General features: G+C 41.6%; 1 protein-coding gene across 2 annotated transcripts; it reads right to left on the reverse strand.

Moving 5' to 3' along the window:
- Positions 1-1,082: 1,082 nt before the first annotated feature.
- LOC104435944 (plasma membrane ATPase 4) lies at positions 1,083-8,152 on the reverse strand. Of its 2 annotated transcripts, XM_010048665.3 has the most exons (16): positions 7,833-8,148; positions 5,683-5,802; positions 5,365-5,601; positions 4,422-5,183; positions 4,201-4,323; positions 3,996-4,100; positions 3,754-3,898; positions 3,507-3,671; positions 3,160-3,398; positions 3,027-3,059; positions 2,851-2,932; positions 2,577-2,737; positions 2,297-2,470; positions 1,965-2,147; positions 1,671-1,852; positions 1,083-1,537 (listed from the first exon to the last, which is right to left on the reverse strand). In XM_010048665.3, the coding sequence occupies exons 1-16, from the start codon at positions 7,887-7,889 to the stop codon at positions 1,441-1,443; spliced, it is 2,865 nt and encodes a 954-aa protein (XP_010046967.1). In that variant the 5' UTR covers positions 7,890-8,148; the 3' UTR covers positions 1,083-1,440. The 2 variants fall into 2 exon arrangements, with proteins under 2 accessions (XP_010046967.1, XP_010046966.1); XM_010048664.3 differs by having other exon boundaries at positions 3,160-3,671; positions 7,833-8,152.
- Between the last annotated feature and the right edge of the window lie 2,271 nt (positions 8,153-10,423).

Raw genomic sequence — 10,423 nt, forward strand, 5'->3', positions numbered from 1 at the left:
AACGAGGGGTTAAACTGAGGAAACTACATACACATTGTAATGTGAGTGGATTGACCTTTTCCAGCTGCTAGTATAGATAATTTTCTAAGTTAGAGATGAGCCAAAGTTTCTGTTAAAGTACATATGGAGGGGAAAAGAGGAGTAGAAATGGTCATTAATACTTCTGTCTCATTCTCAGTTCCAATCTATGTCCTTAGTTGCAAAAGGAGGGGCAAAATAAAGAAAAGGAAAGGAAAAGAAATGCAGAAAATGGGGGTGAAATCATGTTAGAATGGTACGATATGCATAACCAGATAAAGAAACAGATTAATACTTTTCGTTTGTAACTTTGAAATAGGAAGGGATCTTTGATCTTTCTCTATGTAGTGGCAAATTCTGTATGTGGTCACATACAAAATAATCTACTTTCCGACCGATGATTAATAGGATAGTTGAAATGCTCAATTTAGATGGATACGTTTCAAACAAACTAATTGGAATTTACGTTGATGTAGCAACTATGGTTTCATAATTAAATAATTTTGTGTGCTCAGCCACTTTTGATTCGTGAAGGGGAAAGTATGACTGATGATTCAATAGTTACTCTAAATGAGATGGCTGTGAGGGATTGCGTAGTCTTGCTTTATGTTTTCTTGAAATACCTAAATAATTTCCAAAGTGTAAAGCATGTACAATTTGGTCACGCGTATTACGTTATTATAGAACTATAATGTTAGTGGACATGCTTGACTTGCCCAAATTATCACAAGTCATCATGGATCAAACTTGGTAGTTGGAGAACCATACTGCCCTAGGAATGGGTGCTCTTGATGAGAAGATCATAGGTACAAGAATGAGAAAATGCGACCTCCTCTTGTTTTGAGATGTTGTTCATGAAATTTTGCAAATCAGCCTCACACTACAGACCAATGGTCTTGAGAAGAAAATGGATTTTGACGGGGAACATATATAAATATATATATGCTCTTAGCTTGTTCGGATTAATCTTGATCTGAACAATTATTTTTCTGAAATCCGATCATGGGTTCCTCCAGATTTACTCCGCTAGATATAATTGAAAATATGGGAAAATGGCAGAAAGAGAGACAAGTTTAAATGCTTAAGTTAAAGATGGAGAGGATCGTTTAAGCTGGGAAATGGTGCAACAAAGTTTTACATAGCTCCCCCATTAAACTGGACGGTGGAAAACGGAGCAAAGCAAACACGAGCCTTCTTTCTGGCCTTCAAATACATGGAAAAAGAAGGGAGGGAACAAAAGAAAAGGACAAAGAAAAGAACGCGCAGGGAGATTTATGATCAAGAAACCCTCTCCCTCCCTTGCACAAGTATTTTAGCTAGTTAGTCCTTCGACTCGATCAGTCACGACCATGGTGTAATGGGGAAGTGGCGAGCCTCGGGACCTTTTTCCGCAACTCTTTTGATGGAGTTCGATTAAGTTATTCACACGGTATAATGCTGCTGGATCGTGTCGATGTCCAACCCTTTCAGCTTCACCACGGACTCGACGTGACCTTTGAGTGTATTGACCTCCCGAAGCCTGCAAAGTCCAAAAAAGTTTTGCTTCTTATTCAGTTCACTAGGAAGCATCCTACTAAGAAAGATCCATTTGAAAGAAAGAAAGAAAGAAAGAAAGATTTGTCATCTTGTCCTGTGCTCTGCAATAGCTATACCTTGCAACTTCAGCTCGTCTCTTGGCCTGCTCAGCGATCTCCGACAACTCCCTATAGCTGTGCTTGTCATTAAAGATGCTGGAAGTCTCCCGGGGTTGAAGACCGTGAAGAGTCCTCTGAGCATGAGCCCATTGGGCTTCTCTCTCCTCTTTACCGTAATCTTTCTTGGTGGTGAATGCGGTCTATTGAATCGTCAAAATAGAGCAAAAGGAAATCAGTTGTCTCATTTCGCCCATTTAAATGTAGGTCAATTGCTGTACGTAGTACTCTAGGGTAATACGACTAAAAACATACCTTGTTCTCTAGCATGCTAACCCATGCCTTTCCACTCAAAATGTAGCGAATAGCGAATTTGAGGATATCCAGAGGCAAGTAGGTGACGATGCTGTAGAGCCAGATGACCCCAGCCCATCCCCACCCGCATCCCTTAATTTCTGCAAAGCCCCAGTTGGCATATACAGCTAACACTGTAGCAATCTGCCAAAAGGAGAAAAAAAAGAAAGAATTTGTTCATCGTCAGTATTAGAACTACTATCTGTTGAGTTCATAAACATCAGGTGGAACAGAAGCAGCAGGATAGTGTAATTGAAGTTCCAAGAAATGAAGAAATGGCTCAAGGGTCTTACGAGTTGTGCAACACAGAAAGCACTCATTAAAAGAAGCCCCGGGCGCTCAACAAATGACCAGCTACGAGATCTCGTCACGAATATCAGTGCCTGACTCACGATACTCACTTGAAGGTACAGAGCAGCCATCTCTTCATCCGGTCTGTCTTTCAGAGATCTGACCCCAAATTTGTCCTATCATATGAGAAGCCACAAATTAGAGTTGAAAAGATCATTCTTTACATCATACAACCGGAACAAAGCAAAATCTGTAAGGGCGGAGGAATCTCATGTTTCTTACTGAGAAGAATGTGGTTTTATGCATGGCCCAAAAGAATATAACGGTCATAAGCGCCAAGTAACCCCCAAGCACAATACCAGTGGCAAAAATCTCTTTCAGTTTCCAGCTATCAGGGAGTGGAGACGGCTTCACTCTGTCCTTTGAAATCGTCATGATTGTTCCTTTAAAGAGTGAAATAGGATGCTATTAACTCACATTGTTGCCATGCCATTGTAAGAAGAAAAAAACTGTCAGGTAAAATTAAAGCATTTCCCAAAGTCGTGTAAGTGCTTACCGTCATTTAGAATGGCAATAATCAAAACCATGAATGGAGAAAAGTCGAATTTCCAAATTAGAGCGATAAACATGAAACCAAACTGCAGAAGCAGGAGCAAACACAAAAACATAATGAATAATCCATCCATAGATTGGCGCAAGTCAAGACATAATATGAGTAAAACATGAAATTACCACTATACGGATAGTAATGGAGACTGCATATATCTGCAAGAAGTTAAAAAAACAGAAACAATGATCAGTTCCATTCAAGAAGAAAAAAGAGAGGAAAATAAAAACATAAGAAATAAAAGAATATAACACTGACTGTGTAGTTCTTCATCCTTTGGAATATAGCTCTGCTAGTCAAGACAGCGCTGATGATAACACTCAACCCAGGTTCTGTGAGGACAATATCAGAAGCACCCCGTGCAGCATCAGTAGCATCGGCAACAGCAATTCCAATATCTGCCTTTTTTAAAGCCGGGGCATCGTTGACACCATCGCCCGTCATCCCACAAATGTGCTTTTGCTCCTGCAATTTCTTCACAATCTCGTACTTATGCTCTGCCAAATAGAGATTTGGATAAGATTTGGTGTACTTGTTAGAGTAAGCAAATCTTCTAGTTGAAAATAGACACAAGAGAGTAGTAGATGAGAAAAGAAGGGACTTACCAGGGAAAACACCAGCAAAACCATCTGCTTTCTCAATGAGTTCTTCTACAGGAAGGGCCGCGATACTAGCATCCTTGTGTTGACCTAGCAGAGAAGCAGATGGGTACATATTGGTTCCCATTCCAAGTCTCCTCCCCGTCTCCTTAGCAATGGCAAGTTGATCACCTGAAAGAGCACATGTTAACCAAATGCCAACCATTGAATATCCACTGCAATTTAATTCAGCAATGATTTAACACATAATTACCAGTAATCATTTTGACGTTGACACCGAGATTGAGAGCTCTGCGAATAGTTTCTGCACTGTCATGCCTCGGAGGGTCAAAGAGGGGCAATAGACCAACAAACTGCCATGGGGCACCGGGACTCTCTTTGCTTTTCTCTGGCACTTCCTGTGAATGCCAAAAAAAAAAAAAAAAGAATCTTAGGGTTGCTTCCAAGTGAAAGGAACACTTCCATAGGAGTCTTGAGAGGTTATATATCAAACACCTGTCTAGCGACAGCCAGGGACCGCAGCCCACGTTCAGCAAATTTGTCTATGACAGAGTGGACCTTCTTTTTAAGGTCTTCTCTGGCATTGCAGAGCGCTAAAATCTGTATCCCACAAAAGGCAAGAAACAAAGTCAGTGAACCAATCTAATCGGATTTTACTGCACAATGCATTGTTGGAGGACGATGGCCCATGTTGCATTACTTGCTCAGGTGCTCCTTTGCTTGCACGGTGCCAGCTTCCATCTGAATCAACGTAAGTCAAGGCAGTTCTCTTGTCCACAGGATTGAATGGGAAGAAGTGCACCTCCGTGACCCCGGCTCGAGCCTACATCGAGCACATGAAATGACAAGTACATCAGTCTTTCTGATTAAAACTGGCTCACTAGAGAGGAGGCCACGATGCGAACGCGAAAGATACCGTACCTCCTTTGGGTCAGCAAGCATTCCCACAATGGCTGCATCAATGGCATCCTGGTTTTCCGTCCTAGAAGCTCTGGCCGCGAGCAATATCACATGCGGTTTCTCCACTCCTTTGGCAAACACTTCGACCAGGTTTACATCGACACTCAACTTGTTCAAGGTCAGGGTACCGGTCTTATCACTGCAGAGGACGTCCATACCAGCCATCTCTTCAATGGCAGTCATCCTCTTAGTAATCGCACCTTGCTGAGACAGGCGGTGGGACCCAATGGCCATGGTCACCGACAGAACCGTGGGCATGGCAATGGGTATGCCTCCAATCAAAAGGACCAAGAGGTTGTTGATCCCATTTCTGTACCCGCGGTGTTGGATCGGGTACATCACTATAATCTCAACCAGCATTCCGACTGCTATTGAGCAGATACAGAAGTTCCCAATAGCGGTGAGCACCTTCTGGAAGTGCCCAACTTGGTTGGTGCTGTCTACAAGATGCGCGGCTTTACCGAAGAAGGTATGAACACCGGTGGCAATGACAACAGCTTCGATTTCCCCTTGTTTACATGTGGAGCCGGAGAAAACTTCATCAGAGGGATTCTTGGTCACTGGGAGCGATTCTCCTGTCAGGGCGGATTGGTCGATCTTCAGCGGATCACCCTCAAGAAGACGGGCATCAGCAGGAACGATGTCTCCCAATTTGATACTGATGATATCTCCAGGAACCAAAATGGCAGCTTCTTGCTCACTCCACTTGCCATCCCTAAGCACCTACGAAATACAACAGAAACTAAGTTCATGTGCAGACAGACAAAGCTTTGTCAAAGCCTATGATTGACACTCTCAATGAGTGATGAACTGTACGGCTATGATCAACTAATATTTCATTATGGCCAAGGTCCTAAAATTCGACACGACAGCACAAAGATTTAAGCCATTTATGATATGATACCTTGGTTTTGGGGGCAAGACCAGCCATGAGAGCCGCAGCAGCATTACCAGCGTTGTTTTCTTCTATAAAACTGATGGTGGAGTTGATCACTAGCAAGCAAATGATACCAACAAAGTCTTGCCAATCTGGAGGCTTTCCATCGCCATTTGCCAGCGCAATGGCCATAATAGCTGCAGCTTCCATAACCCACGACAGAGGGTTCCACATAAAGCCAAGGAACTTCAGGATTTTGCTTTCCTATCGACAGAGAAACAATGTCAGACATTCACGGATTTCATGAGTAAAGGCCATTAGAAAGTGTAGATAGCGAGAAATTACTTTCTTCTCTTCCAACTTGTTGGGTCCAAAGATCTCGAGACGGGTGTTTCCTTCTTCGGTAGTCAAACCCTTTGGAGTACATTTCAGCTGCTCAAACACTTCTTCTATAGGAATTTTCTCCTGAGAAGATTTTTCAGATGATAGAGAGGATTAAGTTTGAATTCAGCTGATAAAGCTGAGATTCACCAAGTGATCATAATAATCCTAGAAAATTATCAGACATGCCAGGTAGCGAGGAAGCATACATATACATATTCAAAATTGGATACACTTGGAAAAATCCAAAATTCTATCAGTATGAAGTAACTCTGCAACGAATGCTGTACATCACCAACACTACAAGAGCATCTTGGCAGATTTTCCTCATTGTTTATTCCTGTAATTACATTAAGAGATTCCTAATATTTTGTTTTCCTTGTAGGAGATAGCTTTTCGATGTTTTCTCTTAGCAAATATTTTAAACCATAAATTGTCTCCTGGAATGATGTAAAAATTGTCTCGCTAGGCCTCTGATATCGAAGACGTATTGCCTATTTAGGGCATTGATCCTTTCGATCTAGATTCTCCATCCACAAAAATTATGACAAATAGCCCCAAGATACATAAACTAAAGAAGCCATCCCGTCCATTGAATACTGTATAGCGATAAAATAGTATCATTGCGGAAGAAGATATACACAGAAGCCAAACTTCATTCCTAAGATTGATTATAGTTTTACTAATCCGAAGATCGTTCAATTAACTCTATTGTTTTTTTCTTTTTTTTTAAAAGTCAGACAAAAACCGGCCATGACAGGGTAGTGCACAGAAATTTGTGACAGCCACACATTTAGCGTTGACCGACGCCTTGCGGTGGAGCTGACCTCTGAAAATACAAACTGATAAAGCCAAAACAAAAAACAAAAATTAAAAAGTGAGCGCAGAACCCGGCTCGATATCGATGCCTTCCAACTTTAACTGCATGTGGCTGGTCCGTGCACATGACGCGCCAAAGAAAGAAGATTATTTTTTTCCCCTCATAATTGATGGGTCGATGTATAAATGAAAAATTCCCCATTAAAATAACTCAAGCTGCGTTTTCCAATAAAATAAATTTGGACCGACGTGGGGGCAGGGGAGGAGGAGGTGTCAGAGCTCAGAACCGTTGAACGTGAGAGTTACAATAAACACAGAGAGAGAGAGAGAGAGAGAGAAGAAGAAACTAACGGTTAAAGCAGAGCAAGAGAAAAGGGAAATGGGGAAATGGGGAAATAGGCAAAATCTCATTTTGTTTCTCACGGCAGAAAATGAGGGGGAAAAAGAAGTACCACGGAAAGGTACTTGGAATTCCTCCCTCACTGTAACAGGCAAAACAAAAAGCTCTCAGACTATCACACAGTAGAGACAGAGGAGAGAGAGAGAGGGATTAGGGAACATGGGTAGGTGTCAAAGATTGAAAATTTGCGAGAAAGCCGATGGCTTTGAAACTCTCCATCTCCTTCCTTATCTCTCTTTCTCTCTCCCTCACATGTTTAGATCCGGCGATGAGCCAAATCGACTGGGGCCCCTGATCTGCCTTCTCTGGGTGGGAGGGAAGGTGAAAATGAAGGCCTAATGAAAAACATGTGAGAAAGCATCGAGCTTGCTTTCTTTCTATAAACCCAAAAGTTTTTAGCCTCGGGGATGATGATGAAACGAGGATCTAATCAGACGAAACGAGGATCTGATCAGACTCTCTGATCCAACGACCTCTCTGGCGTTTTCCCGCACCGCATGCAGTCAAAGGCCTGTGCTCTGCTTTTTCCGTGTCTAGGACAATCCAACGACCTTTCTCTCTCTGCTTTTCTCAGCACTCAGATGAGTTCAAGACCACAGCTCAGGCTCAGATTACTCAGATCATCAATCAGAGAGATAAAGAACGCATTACATGGGGTGGGAAATTAGTACATGCACTCCAATATCTGAACAAGAGACAAAGAGCAAAGAGCAAAGAGAAAAAAACGAAGCACATGGCGAAACAGGACATATAAACCGTACACGATGGCTTAGCATTCGAGAGAAGGCGAAATGAATTCGAAAAACAGAGTGCTAGCTACCAAGAACCCCACGAAAAAGAGAGACCCAATTCTCTAGGGACGACAAGGAAGAATGGGTAGTGATGATTTTTTTACCAGATCAACAGTCTCATTCTTGATCTCCTCCAGGCTGATGGCACCCGCTCCACCCATTTCTGCGCTCCTTCAACCCCAGCCGAAAAAGTGAAAAGGAAAAAAGAACACAACAGAGGGACAGAGACAGAGACAGAGAGAGCACAACACTCGGCTAAGAAGATCACAAAATGATTGCTTTCTTCAATGGAGAGACAACCCCGAGGAAGAGTTTAAGGCCATTGAATGAGAATCCCTCTCTCTTTTCTACAAGAAATTAGAGAGAAAAGAGATGGAGAAGGAGGGCCAAGGTGGGTGATGAAAAATGGGGAGAGATTCTCCTTTATATACCTCTCAAGTCCACCCCCCCCTCCCCTCCCCTCCCCACCTTCTCTCTCCCCGCAAGGCCGCCCCTCCTCCTCCCAAAAGTGACCCGCCGTTTCACTCCCCTCCTCCTCCCCCTAGCCCCTTTTGCCTTTTCACTCGAGCGGGGCCCCACAGACACGTACACATGCGTGCGCGCACTGTGATCGCGTGTGCACGAGCCTACCGATGTTATCGAGTGGGAATTGTCTGGTTCGGTCATCTCCCTCATGATCGATCATCATTGACCCTTTTTCCCCCCTCCTCCTCCTCCTCCTACACCCTTTTTTCTATGTCGTTTCGCGAACGGGGATCATCCCAATCACGCCTCTCGGATTCGGCCGGTTCCAAGTACGACCTCTCTCGCCTTGGGAATCGATGGAAACGAGGAGAAATTTTCCACCAGCCGCAGCCTGATCGGTCTAAGACTAGCCGGGCGTGCATCGCTTGCCACTAGTTACATTCTATTTCACATCATTATCTGCCGCTTCAATATTTTATTTCTTTATTTTCGCTTTTCCATGCTGACTTTCGAGATACATTTGTGCCATATCCTATTAAGCTCATGCCAAGTTGAATCCAAAACGGGTTACTCATGTTGGATTAGGAGATTACCAAAAAGTACTTTTCTTCCTCATGAGATAGTTTCGACACTAAAGATCGATTTCTAGTCGTTTCATCTGTGCGACCCATCTCTTGAAATTAATGATGTTGTCGCACTTTTATCTTTTAGGACATAATGTTTATAGTTCTGCCCACTCCGTTGTTTTCCATATATAATTCATTCACTTTAATTATTTAATACTGAGGAGACGTTAATTACATAATCTAGGAAGGTGTATCTGAAGACCTTGGTGGTATTCATAATATGGCCACCAATTCATAAGCATAACTCAATTGATGTTCTCCTGCTTTGATCCAAAAAAAAAAAAAAACAGAAAAAAGAAAAATTAATGTTCTCTTGCGCAATATGATGCTGCCTCGTAACTTAGCAAAAAGAAGGGAAAAAAATCTAGTTAATAAATCTCTTAACTTTTAATTATAAATTGGAGGACTCTATATAAGTCATCTTCATAAATATTAATAAAGTTGTAATTCGTGGAGAAATTCATTCAAAATTCCAGTCAATGCCCTCGTACTCTCTTGTTGTATCTGTCCATAAGAATGCACGCGAGAAATTAAAAACCTACTCTTCTTGTAATTTTGTAGATTTATGTCCATATTTAGGTTTAAAAGATTAAATAATTACGGATGTTCATAAAGTCTCAAAAAAAGGAAAATTGGAAGAAAAAATAATGTTGACGGTCCAACTAAGCTGCATCGCATTCACATTAAGCTCCCTCCAACAGGAGGATGCCAAAGAAATTCAGAAACTAAAAATTGAAAGAAAAAAAAGGAGGTGCACATGGCAGAAACTATTTTCTAGATTCAAAAAGATTAAAAAAAAAGGGGGGGAGGAAATAATATTTGATTGGAGGAGATATTTGACTTTTAATTTAGTGGGGCCGCACCTGAAAAAGAAATAAATAAGTAAAAAGTCGTCGAAGCCTTCGACAGCCTAAGCAAAGCTATTCACTCACAAACCATAAAAATCATAAAAATTGGGTACAATAATAGAGGCGTGACCGGTGGCTTATGGCCGTTTTTTTTTGGGGGGTCGAAGGCTTATGGCCGTTGGATTCCCTTAAAAGATATCCAGCCATGTACACTTAAAAAAGAAAAAAAAAAGGAAATAGGAATTAAATTAATTTTTGAATAAATAAATTGAGGAGTTATATTTTAATTTGACAATTGGAGGGATGAGATGTCGTCAAGGCTATGTTCGTGCTCTCGTGCCAAGTTGACCGCCGGTGGTGGCGGTGGTCCCTTTCTATTTAGGCCTGCCTTCCTTATTTGCTAATAAATATTCCACTATTGTAAATTTTTCTTTCTTCTCCAAGCGAAAAAGTATCGATCTTGTCTCTCGAGTTGTATTTTTTTTTTTCCCTCGAAATGGGTGTTCAGGTGTACGAGTCATTTATGTAATTATTACAGTGAATTTTGAGGGCAAATTACCAAAAAGTGCTAAATCTATTGTACTTGTTCTAATTCAGTCATAGACCTTTTAATTTGAGTAATTTAATCTTCCACATTTTGACAATTTTTCAATTTAGTCCATTCAACCAATTCTAACTGAAAATCACTAATATATATGACAGCCACCCTACGTAGTACTACCAATGCAACCAACGAAGGAAGAAGGAAAACAAAAG

The sequence above is a fragment of the Eucalyptus grandis genome, chromosome 3 (assembly GCF_016545825.1).
Source record: "Eucalyptus grandis isolate ANBG69807.140 chromosome 3, ASM1654582v1, whole genome shotgun sequence".
Taxonomy (NCBI): Eukaryota; Viridiplantae; Streptophyta; class Magnoliopsida; order Myrtales; family Myrtaceae; genus Eucalyptus; species Eucalyptus grandis.

Coding starts and splice junctions, on each gene's coding strand:
- LOC104435944 (XM_010048664.3), bottom strand. CDS start 7,889: ATGGGTGGAGCGGGTGCCATCAGCCTGGAGGAGATCAAGAATGAGACT. Junction 3,899..3,995: donor CCCTGGCTGTCGCTAGACAG/GTGTTTGATATA, acceptor TGGCATTCACAG/GAAGTGCCAGAGAAAAGCAA. Junction 2,471..2,576: donor ATAAAACCACATTCTTCTCA/GTAAGAAACATG, acceptor CTCATATGATAG/GACAAATTTGGGGTCAGATC.